We start from the raw sequence: 13,660 nt of genomic DNA on the forward strand, positions 1-13,660 counted from the left end.
GTGCAAACCAAATGCTATTCTAAATGACAAGATCGTGCATAGTCCTACAAAATGTTTAGGAAGGTTGAAATATGTGAACTGAACTTAAACACACGGATTCTTTTTCTTTCTAAGCGTTTATCAGTCACTTGGTATAATTTGAAGAAGAAAAAAAAAGTGCACTATGCGTGGTTCAAAGCCTGGATATATCAATGCGGTGATGATACTGTGTGATACTTCCTGAAAGCCCTTTGAACTTCTATTTTTAAGGCAACACCTGAGCGACTCATCATGCATTTAATAGAAGAACATTCTATTGTGGACCCAACTTATATAGAAGATTTCCTTTTAACATACAGAACATTTCTATCAAGCCCATTGGAAGTTGGGGATAAACTCCTGGATTGGTTTAAAGTGGACAGCCTCCGGGATAAGGTTGGTGTCAAATGAACAGACCAGCTTTTGTGATGAAAATATTATCAATCTTTAACCCTTTTTTATGGTGCTGATAAAGTCTGGCTGTTCCATGATAATCTAAAAATACATATTTTTATAGCAATATATTTCAGTAGCATAAACAGGTATTCTTCCACATAGTTGCACACATGTAAGTTTTGATTCTAAATTCAGATATGCCTGATCATAGCCTCTAAAATGTGTAATTGCGGATCTAAATATGTAAATGGCAATGTATCTGAAATCTAAGTCAAGACCTATTGTTCACAAATTTCACATAGAGCAAATATTTTCAACTGTACTCGCTCATATTCTGGGTACAATCGGCCCTCTCAGAAGACCCATTTTTGCCAGTAATTCAGGGCAATTAAGTGTCCATGATTTCCTGGGCATATCACTGTTGCTTTCATGACAGCATTGGACCTATCTTCCATTGTTTTCAAGGCAGCAAGAGCATTTGATTTAAGCAGCTTTCTACAAACCATGCACCTGAAGTTTACTTCCACCACAGAAAAGGGTTGTAGATGGTGCAGTTGATGAAATTACAATACTTCTATATATGGAAGTAAGTGAAGTTCTGTATGAATATTCACGTGTACACAAAATAAAACTTACATGGTCTGATGGTTTTTGTTCATAGCCTATTTGAAAAAGATGGCAATAATGTTCTTAGCTGACTTTTTTCATATATACTAGAGTTTACCTGCAACAAAACCTGTTGACCAGCAAAAGAGCTGGTATTTAAAATTACAGAGTCTTTTCTGTGCTTTTCAACTGTTTCATGTTGTTCTTTCTCCCTTTTTTGTGCCATGCATTTTGACAATTAATCTTACTTTTTTTTTTTTAATTAAAAATGTGAAAATTGTCCACAGAGGACATCTGAAATAACTGCCACATGATCTTAGTAGTCTGTCTGACAGGACTATTCCATATTGTGACAGAATATACTCCCGTGTCCACATCCTACACTCTATTGTAATAATCTTTGTATAAAGTATGGCTTGTGAGATACCATTTAAAAACTCAAAATTTGCTGATCAATAATGTCATGGCAAAATGCACATAGCAGTATTTTATTATATGTGAAGTTATAAACATAAGCTGAGGTCATGACTAAAAGTATATTTTCCAGGGAAGTCCGCGGAGTGGCCAAACCAGTCCCTCAAAGACAAAGGGCAAGCTGACACGTCAGCCAGGTGTAAACAAGGTTGATGGGCCATTACTTGCTAAGTGGCCTTTTTTTTTTTTTTGGCAGGAAAAGGGATGGGGCAAAAAATATACATCTTAGCACAGAAACAGCATGAAGTTTCCTTCCACACAGAGTGCCTGTCATCCTGAATCTCATCTGGAAATGTTTTCCAAGTGGGAGGGGACTGACACTATTAAAAGGGAGGACAAACACCCCAGGGCACCCCTCCTCTCTTGCTCTCGCTCTTTGTCGATTGATTCACTGCACTAGAAGGAACAAAGAAAGCAGCCATTAAATAGAAGAAGGGGTCCTGGCCTAAGAAGTTTGGCCACTAAGACCAAGTGCAGGTGTTGAGAAGAACTTCGCTTTCAATTTAAGATAGTTTGTTAAGTTAGGCATTAGTTGCGTTTATTCTTTATTTTTCTTGTAACCATTTCTGACTCTTATACCTTGTTACTTGTATTCATTTAAAATCTATCTCTTTGTAGTGAATAAACTTGTTTTATTGTTTTATTTAATTCAGTGTGTTTAAATTTAAGTGTTTGGGAAACTCCATTTGGGATGATAAAATATGTGCATAATATTCCCATTGATGAAATAACAGACCTATGTAAATTTGTATTGTCCAGGAGAGAGCTGGGCAGTACAGGGCAAACATTTTAGGGGGAAAATCTGGGACTCTGGGAGTGTGTTGGGGTCACCCTGTAGTATAATTCAAGCTAGTAAGAGCCTACGTACTGGCTGCAGTATACACACAGACATAACTGGAAGTGACTTTCATGCCGGAGGCTGTTTGTGAGCAATCCAGACAGGAAGCTACAGCAGCAAAGCATTGTAAAGGACACCCCAGGCTAGAAGGCAGGGGTGACACAGCTACTCATTAATCTGGATTGTGCCCTGGGTATGTCACACACATGTCAAACACTTTCAAGATTTGTCTTTTCTGTGCATAATGAAAAGAGTGACTTCAAAATGGGCTGAGTATATAGATATAGATACTAAAAATGACTTGGGCGGAGGGCCTGGGTTGGATAACATTTTTGCCAATGTGAAATTACAAGCACTTTTGCATGCAGCAACTTTTTTGTGGACTTGCAAAGAAAGAAAACTGTCTCAGCAAATAAAATAGGAAGTAATTTATTTTTAGACAAAAGAAACTGCTGTAATTGTTGAGCACTTTTGTTTAATAGAGATTGAGTAATTGACAGGCTGACTATCAGAGTTGTATAGTAATTCTGTAGCACAGTCAACTGCATTGTCAAAAAATGGAGATGAAGGTTCTCGGGATGTAATGTTTTATCATTACTATACATTTCCTAGAAATTATGCTTAAAGAATTGACCATTCACAGTGGCAATTTGAAAAGTGGAAGGTTTCTGAATTAAGCAAAACTAAAAGTACTAGAAGGGAAATTAATTGGCGTTGACTTTGTGTGACTGTAGATAGTAGTCCAGACCCTCAGATCCAATTTGATTTTTCCTTTTCTGATCAGTTTAATTGTGCAGTGGAGGAAAATGACTCAGGGATGGTTTAAAAGCAGTAAAAGTGACCTCTGCTTTTGGTTTACTTCTATGAAAAACCTGTGTAACATCAATGTAGAAAATAATGGCAATCAGATTAAATCCACATAAACAAATATGTTTACATTGTACATCATCTCTTTTTCCTTACTATCAACTCCAAAACCAACCCATCCAAAATACACCCTCATGTTTATCTTGTTTCTGAAGGTCACCAGAGTGGTCTTATTGTGGGTGAACAATCATTTTAATGATTTTGAAGGAGATCCCGCTATGACACGGTTTCTGGAAGAATTTGAAAAAAAGTTGGAAGATACGGTAGGACTAAAAACTATCAGTGTCATGCTTTCCAGTGAGGTGGTTTTTTTTCCATCTGTGATTTAAGAATCTTTTTAAAAGTCCTTGGGCTAGAAGAAGACCATCTACATTTAGCTTTTAACAGAGTCCTGTTTGGTCTCTATTGTACATATGGTTGTACAGAATCAAACAGTAAAATGGTATAGACTACTCATTTCAATCCTTTGATGGTATTTCAAGAAAGAACAGGGTTTGGGGTTTTTTTTTAGTAAGAATTGGTTCCTTAAGTTCATAGATTCTTTTTTCTGTGGCATTGTTCTTTTCAGTCGTTCTTCCAATTCGAGATGAAGAAACATTGCATTCCTTTGTGTGTCTTCTGATTTACAGAAAATGAAGGGTCACCTCAGGTTGTTGAATATTGCCTGTGCCGCCAAAGCAAAGTGGAGGCAAATTACTCTGCAGAAACCTTCCAGAGACTCGCCACTCTTTTTCTGTCTAGTTGGAGGAAGCGACAAGGGTTTTGGCATTTTTGTAGAGACTGTAGAAACAGGCAGCAAAGCAGCAGAAGCTGGACTTAAGCGTGGTGATCAGGTAAGAAAGTGCATAAAATTATTCATGTTTCAGATGTAATTTTAATAAAAATCCCTCCTGGTTTAACCAAGTACAGTAAATGCCAGATAACGTTTGTCTGAAATATAAGACTTAAAATATTACTAACTTGCTCACTGTGTTTACCAAACTATGTAGTATTTTAAGGATTTACGGTTTGCATCTGCAGTTCTCTTCTACAGTTAAAATATATATGAAAAAAACCCCAAAATATCCTAATCATGGTTTGTTTTAGGAAAATTGTTAAAAAGGGTTGTAATGGGGTACACTCACTCTCGCGAGTGCCCCCTGGCCAAGTGCGTGTGCCTGCACACACTCTGTTTGTGGTGGGTCTTTGCTGACTCAGTCCTACGACCAAGTCAGACAAAGTCTGTTTGGGTGATAAAAGCAAAGCAAACTCCTTCCGGGATATAAGTCCAACAGGGGGCCTATTTCATTACCCTCTGTAAGGTCCTTCAATCTGCGGCCCTATCCTGGGGCTTACTCTTCAATCAGTCCAGCAGGGCCTATCACAGTACCCTGGCCAAACTGTCTCTCAGCCCCTTCTGGGCTCCCTCAAATTATTCCTGCTCTTTAAGCAGTCCTGGCCCTGGTGTGGGATCACATCCACCAGGGCTCCCTCCCTGGAGAGACTCTGCTTCTCTGGGCCTTTCTGGCCCTAGCTCTTCAGCTGGGCCACTAAAAGACTTCAGTTCCCCTTCTGGGTGCAACAAAGTCCGACATGTTTATAGGACATACTTATATTTAAATTGTAGCAGCTAATTTATTAGGATATTTAGTAATGCATGTTTTCATAATACCACTCTGATATGTAGCAGTATTGTAACTTCTGAAGCATTTATTGTATCTTTTTTATAATATTAAATAGTAAATTTAGAGAATGGAAAACGTTTTGTGACATTTAATCTAAAAATTCAGTTTTTTTCTGTTTCTCCTAAAAGATAATGGAAGTAAATGGACAGAACTTTGAGAACATTACATTTGTAAAAGCTGTTGAAATCTTGAGGAACAATACTCATCTTTCCATTACTGTAAAAACAAACATTTTTGGTGAGTAGACTTGCATAGCCAATGTACCTTACATGTGAGAAAGAAGACAAAGTTCCCTATCCTGAAGGCCTCAGGGCCGCACTAAGTTCCACCCATTTGCCTATGACCCCAAGGAGCCATTCTAGGAGTTGATGATCACCAGAGCACAGAGGCATGTCCCTTTTTTGCCTGGGTACTCCCCCTATGCCAGGGTCTGCATGGGGATGGAGGCAGGGGTAGAGGCAGCATAACCAGCTCTGTGCTCCCTGGGAAATCCTCATATGACCATTTAAGCAGCTTTTTTGGGCCTTCACACAAAGGGGCTGAAAGGGAGCCAATAATCTGACCCAAAGTTTATGAACCCTTCACAAATCCTCTCTGTCACCTGTTTTGACAAGAAATAGCAAAAGATGTAAAATCAGGTTTTTAAAAAAAACCTTTTAATAATGGGTGTGAGCGCCATAACATCTGTTACATCTGAAAGAGAAAATAGGGAATGTATCAAGTATATGTGCAGTATCGATTTTAGCTTTAAATTGTAATTTTTATAAACAAATAACTTTTTTAAATCTCGGTCAAAATATCTGTTAGTTTTCCATAACCCAGGGCATACATGGTCTGCATCCAACAACACAAATACCACTGCAGTAAGAACAAGATGCCCCCTAAACATACATGGTTTCTTTTCTTTGACTCATGTTATATCAGAGGTTGCTGGTGGTCTTTTCCTCTCCTGGGTCTCATCTGCTCATCTGCTGCTTCTAATTACTTATCTCTATTCACTATTGATTTTCTGTTTTTAATTTTTTTTTCTTTACATCACTATAGAGGTCAAAAAGTGGCATGAACTTAACTATAGCTTATTGTTACAAACAAAATGAGGACAAAAATAATTTTAAAAAACCCCTTTCATCAAATAACGTATGCTAATACAAGGTGACATGCAGCAGTACACCAACTTGTACAACCTTCCGCTGAAAGTTAACATATTCATATGAACATGAAACATAGCTGCAACCAAGTCAGTGGAAAAAAAACTCAGGATGGTCTAGCTCTCTCTGATTATTTGTTCAGAATTACAGCACTGTACATATAAATGTATATGCGTGGTTTATGAGCCCTTTTTATTGTTGCTAGATATTCAAGGTGCTTACTCTGTCCGCTGCTTGACGTATTTTAACAAATCCACCAGCTGAAGCCCTTTGCAAAGTCTGTATTTGCTATTCTAATTTTTGAATAGAGTGCTAAATGTCTACTATGGTGCTAGTGAGTTATCAGAGAATATATCAGTGAATCCCCACGCTCACACCTGAATTTCTTCTACAAAGGTGTACAGTCCTAAATTTTGCTATGTAATAAAAGCATGCAATTTGATTTGGTATTTGTGCATAGTATGTGCTGCCTGCCTGGTTTGGGTGGAAAACACGAGTAATCAGCACTGTGCAGCTGTAAGTTCTGTTTCAGTGAGCGCAGCCATATGTGTTCAACTGAAAACACTACATTTCTCTGATGTCAGTAACCTCAAAGATCTAAAAAAATAAACTGATTGGCAGGAATTCATGTACAGCTTTGAAGGGCAGGGTTTTATGTTATATAACAGCAACACAAAAAAAAATAGATATAACTTTTTTCCCCAAGGAATGGTGTTTTCTGGAAATGTCATTGTTACCAGTTGACCAGTTAAATCTGATAAGTGTAAAAGAATATTGGATGTGGAATATATTTGATAATATCAATGAAGATAAAAGAAGTGTCAGTCAGTCTTGTGGTTGTTCTTAAGAAAACATCTACATCCCATTACCTAACAGATATAGACAAAAACGTTGATTAATGTAAATGTAATGTTTCCCCTTTTATCTAGCTAATTGTCTGTAGTGGATGTTAGTAAAGATTTATGAAATGTGTTTTAATGTTTATTAATAAGAAAAGTGAAAATGATGAAATTTCTTCTACTTCATTTCTTAATTTGTGGTTGGAAATTCCCTCCAATGCAGTATTTTTCTCTTTGCAGTCTGTTTTCCATTAGTTATTTAGGGCCTACTCTCTCTCCCATTGAATTCAATAGCGAAACTCCACTTGATTTCAGTGGGAAGAGGAAAGGAATATTAAATTGACCATATTGTCAGTGTGCATGTTAACAACTATACTATTCAGTATTTCTTTTATGGTGGTAGGTGAGGATGGGAAGAAGAAGGATTAAAAGAAAAAGCTTTCCAGGAGGTAAAAAGAAATTATAATAGGTTTATCTTCTTTTACAGTGTTTAAAGAGCTGCTTAGCAGGATAGGACAGGAGAAAAATGGAGTCCCCCATATTCCAAAAATTGCAGAAAAGAAAAGTAATCGCTACTCCATCCCAGATATGCCCGGAGATATGGAACAGATGTTTCCATGCGAGAAAGGAAACAAGAAAATCAAAGCAAACACTGTATCTGGTGGAAGAAACAGAATCAGGAAAATTTTAGACAAGACACGATTCAGCATCTTGCCTCCCAAACTATTTAGGTAGGTTAGACTGTTCTGGTAGAAGAGTAACCGTTGTCTAATAAGCTGTTGTTTTCTAAGTGGCTTAGAATGTTCAGGTTTATGTGACTATTGTTTACATAGGTATAAGAAAACTGCAGCAAATATGACTAGCAACTGTAGAATTAGACCAAAATAGGTTTGAAAATGCCCTTTCCTTTAATGTGCCTAATTTCAAGCCTGCTTTGCTCTTACATCATTTTGAATGCCTATCCACAATATGTAATTCAAATATCTGATTGATTGTCATTATTCTTTTTAGCATCAATTGTTATAGTATGAATATGAGGAACTACCTATGCAATCTGGGCACTGGAAAGCATTAATTAAGTAGTTTTCAGTTTAAAATGAGTGGATATGTTAAATCTGTTCAGGTGCTTTTGTCTATAACAACCCATTTGGATTAACACCTTTTGTAACTGTATTTGGAAAAGCGTTTTACATAAGGAATTTTTTTCCTTATGCACGTGGTTCAGTACCTGCAGTTGAATGTGCAATATTTCTTTAATATTTTTTCTGTGATTTACAGTTCAGAAAACTCAACTCAAATCATACATTAATGACTACTAGCCTTCCAGCTACCAACACCCTGTTTTACTGTGAATATATTTACAACATATTCAAAGACTAATTGTTTTAAGTTCTAAGAATTATTCTGGATAAAACAAAATATTGAGTTTGGATTTGCATTTTAATAAATTTGATGTTAACAAAAGTAGAACAACATTATTTCATAAAAGTTAAACATGGAAAAGACCTAATTGGTCAACTCATTTACTCCTTTTCCACCTTTGTTGTTATTCTTTAGTGCTGTGTGTCCTATGTTACTGACTCAAGCACTGGCACATCAACAATTTGCCTTGGGAAACTATTTCAGTAGACTAATAGGTCTTATTGTTATGACACTTGTCTTGATAGTCAGCTACATTTTTCTAGTTCTCACTTTCATCCTATTCCTCATAATTATAAACAAGTTGGACCATTTCCAACCCCCCCCCCAAATCAGTATGCTCTTCTTTTAGTCCTTAAGTACATAGAATATATATAAAAATGGCAGAAGTCTTTTAATATAACATGAGATCAAAGTGTGATGCCATTTTAAAGACTAAGAAACGTCCCTGTCATAGTTCATTTTTCCCCAATGTTAACTCATATTCAGACATCAGTTGTCAAAGTGGAATCTTCATGTGTTGTTTGTATTAGGTCTTTGCATCTGCTTGATTTTGTTTGGGTTTTTTTGTTTGTTTTTGTCATCTGGTTTTCTCTCTGCACTTCTCTCTCTCTCTCCTGTATAAACCTTGTTACTTATGTTCCTCAGTAGAATCATAGAATTGTTGAAATGTTTACAGTATTTTCCTTGTGTTTTCAACATTGTCTTCTTTCTGTTACTGCATCACCTTCTCAGGGGATTGTTTTGGTAAGAAATTGCCTAATTATATGTTGTTGTGGGGTGTAGCAATACAGCTTCCTCACAAGCATGGATGCTTTTTCACTTCTGTGCAGTTTCTTTGGTACTGTTGAATAGTATATATAATTCCAGTACTTTTCCTGCTATAAACTCAAAAGTCTTACCATTAAGTTTACATCATCTCATGGGATTTATAGTGCCATATGCTGAAAAGTATTGGATCACAACCATTCCTGCCCCTGGGCAATGTGTGGGATGCTTCAAGAATTTGTAGAATTTTGTCAGGTTACTGCACAATTACATTGACCCCATTTTGGTGATCCAATAATGTGATTATAAGCAAGTCTACCATGCCTCTCAGCTGGTGGCCCTATACAGTAAAGAAAAACTGGGACCAGAATTTTGAGTACTCCACTTGGACTAAAAAATTAGGTATCTTGAAAATGCTCACAGTTTGTGGTATGTTTTTATACTTACCTTTGTAAAACTGATGCCCAAGTTGATATTCCCTTTGGTGTTTCATTTCTTTTCTCACATCTTCTCCCTTTAACCTTTTCAGTTCCAGTCTTTGGCATAAATTCTTTCAGCTCAATAAATCAAAACTGTTATTGATAAGAACACCGCCTCCCAAATCATAGTATCTGCTTCTCCCTCTTCACCTTCATCCTCTAATTCACCCCACACTTTGACTTGATTTTGGCCACCCACATTTCACGAATCTATCATTTGTTTACATTTCCATCAGATCCTACACTCACTACTTCTCTGCAGAAAAGCTTAGTCTTATGTTCATTTCCTCTCACCTAAACTGTTGTAATTCGTGCTTCCTTTTCCCTTGTGTCGTAAAGTTGCAACCCTTCAGACCTCAATTTGTCCAAAAAGTGACTCATCTCATTCACTCTGTCTACCCAAAAGCAGAAACACAGCACGATTGCTTGCATTCTCAGAAATCTTCACTGGCTTCTCCATTTCTAAATCAGCACAAAATTCTTTGTCTTAGTTTTCAAAACCCTTTCCCCCAGTCTCTAATCCATTTTTTTCTGATCCTTAGCCTGTTTCTGAAGCTTCCTTGGTTCTCCTCTTCCTCCCCCCCCCCCCCCCCCCAACAGTCACTGTAACCTCACCATCTGGAGCAGAACCTGATGTACTCTGTCTCTATGCAAATTGTATCTTAAGATCCATCTTTCTTCCTTGTTCTGAGACTCTTAACCTTCTTTGTATAATATATTATCCCACTCTTCTTTTGCTCAATCATTCTCCCTGAAACTTGGCCATTTTCCCTCCTCACCTCTGTCCTATTACATCTATAGATGTTGCCTCTGGCATATTTTAATTTACCTTTATGAATTGACTAGAATAATATGTGCTGTCATTAATGATGCTTTTGTATGAGCAATGCTGCATAAAATTGTAGTTATGTATTTTATACAGTACTATAAATAGAGGTGAGATGTATGTAAATACCATAATTACATTAAAAAGGCTGCAGTGGATACATTAAAATGAGAGATGAGGTAGTTTTGGTTTCGTATGGATAGAAACTTTGAGAAATTAAAGTAACCAAAGTGTGTTCTGCTAAATAAACCAAAGGGATTTCTTCTTCCTATATCTTAATGCAGAACTCCTCCCTGACTTCCCCGAAATCGTACTTAAGAAAAAGTATTTTGCAAATAAATATACACAAAACCATCAACTTAGTTGATTGTTTTGGCAGAGGTGCTGCTAAAATTCCATTTAATAATGGGTAAGACTTTTAAAATTCTTTTAACTCTCTGCCACAAGTGAATTATGTTCTTGCTTCCTATATAGAAGCATGACCTTGTGGCTAGATTTTTTTTTTCTTTTTTGTTTTTTGATGAGTGGCCAAATGCTTACAGTTTGTGCTTTGGGCTGCAATTTTCTCAGAGCTGCACCTCTTTCTAGCTTGATGCACCACTCTGCCTAATGCTAGTCACCCTTTATAGTTCTTCTTGTGCTTGGGCCTCTCCTTTACCTTTTCCCCCAGTTGATTTGTGTTGCTGCAACACGAATCAAGAGAAGCAGGGTGTGCAAACCAGGTAAAAATATCAGCAATTGCTCTTCTTGGAAATGAGAACTTTCCCTTTTTATGATCCTGTAACAGGCCCCAGGTTCCCTGTGGATCTTCCACTTACCTATTGAGAGCCAAATTTGCAGGATTAAACAGGTCTAGCAGTTTCTCTGCTAAACCTCAGGTGCTGCTTCATTCAGCTCTTGTGTACTTTGTCATGTAATGCTCTGGAGCATTTCTGACTGGGGAAGAACCAGAGAACAGGAAATGTGAAAGCAGTAGCATCCAGGTCCCTTAGAAAAGCTGCTGGATTCAGAGATGTGTTCCTCAATGGCAGTGCCCCTGTATGGGAGGAAGACAAAGGCAGTTTGCTTCATGTTGCAGAGAGAGCGGAGGTCCTTTGGAGATCGCAGCATAATCTTAGTTAGGCAACCATATTTTTAACTCACACGATTAACTCAAAAAAATTAATCACAGTTTTAATCACACTATTAAAAATAGAATGCCAATTTAAATGTATTAAATATTTTTTATGTTTTTCTACATTTTCATATATATTGTATTCTGTGTTGTAATTGAAATCAGTGTCTATTTTATTTTTGCACTGTAAAAATGATAAAACAAAAGAAATAGTATTTTTCAATTCATCTCATACAAGTACTGTAGTGCAAACTGTTGTGAAAGTGCAACTTATAAATGTAGATTTTGTTTGTTTGTTACATAACGGCACTCAAAAACATCAGCATGGACGCATGTCCCCTGGAATGATGGTTGAAGCATGAAGGGACATATGAATCTTTAGCGCATCTGGCACGTAAATATTTTGCGATGCTGGCTACAACAGTGCCATACAAATGCCTGTTCTCGCTTTCAGGTGACATTGTAACAAGAAGCGGGCAGCATTATCTCCTAAAAATGTAAACAAACTTGTTTGTCTGAGCTATTGACTGAACAAGAAGTAGAGCCTAGAAAGTCCACTCAGTCCTAAAGTTTTACATTAAGGTGATAAGTAACAGTCAGCATGGATTTGTCAAAAACAAATTGTGTCAAACCAACCTGATAGCTTTCTTTGACAGGGTAACAAGCCGTGTGGATGGGGCGGAAGATGTAGATGTGGTATATCTTTACTTTAGTAAAGCTTTTGATACTCTCTCGTGTGACCTTCTTATAAACAAACTAGGGAAATGCAACCTAGATGGAGCTACTATAAGGTGGGTGCAAAACTGGTTGGAAAACCATTCCCAGCGAGTAGTTATCAGTGGTTCACAGTCATGCTGGAAGGGCATAACGAGTGGGGTTCCGCAGGGATCAGTTCTGGGTCCAGATCTGTTTAATATCTTCATCAATGATTTAGATAATGGCATACAGATTATACTTACAAAGTTTGCGGACGATACCAAGCTGGGAGGGGTTGTAAGTGCTTTGGAGGATAGGATTAAAATTGAAAATGATCATGACAAACTGGAGAAATGGTCTGAAATAAATAAGATGAAATTCAATAAGGACAAATGCAAAGTACTCCATTTGGGAAGGAACAACAAGTTGCACACATACAAAATAGGAAATGACTGCCTAGGAAGGAGTGCTGCGGAAAGGGATCTGGTGGTCATAGTGGACCACGAGCTAAATGAGTCAACAGTGTAACGCTGTTGCAAAAAAAGCGAACATCATTCAGGGATGTAAGCAAGACACGAGAAGTAATTCTTCTGCTCTACTCTGCTCTGATTAGGCCTCAACTGGAGTATTGTGTCCTGTTCTGGGCGCCACATTTCAGGAAAGATGTGGACAAATTGTAGAGAGTCCAGAGAAGAGCAACAAAAATGATTAAAGGTCTAGAAAACATGACCTATGAGGGAAGATTGAAAAAATTAGGTTTGTTTAGTCTGGAAGAGAGAAGACTGAGAGGGGACATAACAGTTTTCAAGTATGTAAAAGGTTGTTACAAGGAGGAGGAAGAAAAATTGTTTTTCTTAACCTCTGAGGAGAGGACAAGAAGCAATGGGCTTAATTTGCAGTAAGGGAGGTTTAGGTTGGATATTAGGAAAAACCTCCTAACTATTAGGGTGATTAAGCACCGGAATAAATTGCCTAGGGAGGCTGTGGAATCTCCATCATTGGAGCTTTTTAAGAGCAGGTTAGACAAACACCTGTCAGGAATGGTCTAGATAATTAGTTCTGCTGTGAGTGCAGGGGGCCTCGAGAGGTCCCCTACAGTTATATGATTCTATGATTATTTTATTTTTAAATGTAGGTTTTTTTGTACATTACTCTACATTTGTAAGTTCAACTTTCATGCTAAGAGGTTGCACTATGGTACTTGTATTAGATTAATTGAAAAATACTATTTCGTTTGTTTTTATACAGTGCAAATACTTTTAATCAAAAATAAACATGAAGTGAGCACTGTACACTTTGTATTCTGTGTTGTAATTGAAATCAATATATTTGAAAATGTAGAAAACACCCAAAAATTTTTAAATAAATAGTATTCTATTATTGTTTAACAGTGCGATTAATCACGATTAATATTTTTAATCGCTTGACAGCCCTAATTTATATAATAAAAAAGATTAAAACGTTTGGCCATGACTAGTAAAGGCATAGTCAGCTGCATTGTTCAGATG

General features: G+C 37.1%; 1 protein-coding gene across 1 annotated transcript in view; it reads left to right on the top strand.

The window, feature by feature from the left end:
- The window catches only part of RAPGEF6 (Rap guanine nucleotide exchange factor 6), a 236,294-nt gene that overhangs the window by 173,916 nt on the left and 48,718 nt on the right, over positions 1 to 13,660 (top strand). Inside the window, exons 12-16 of the mRNA XM_065410106.1 lie at positions 250 to 414; positions 3,355 to 3,462; positions 3,829 to 4,032; positions 4,992 to 5,100; positions 7,338 to 7,581. Of these exons, the coding sequence (XP_065266178.1) occupies positions 250 to 414; positions 3,355 to 3,462; positions 3,829 to 4,032; positions 4,992 to 5,100; positions 7,338 to 7,581 (830 nt within the window). The remainder of the gene's footprint in view (positions 1 to 249; positions 415 to 3,354; positions 3,463 to 3,828; positions 4,033 to 4,991; positions 5,101 to 7,337; positions 7,582 to 13,660) is intronic.

This window comes from Emys orbicularis, chromosome 8, assembly GCF_028017835.1.
Source record: "Emys orbicularis isolate rEmyOrb1 chromosome 8, rEmyOrb1.hap1, whole genome shotgun sequence".
Taxonomy (NCBI): Eukaryota; Metazoa; Chordata; order Testudines; family Emydidae; genus Emys; species Emys orbicularis.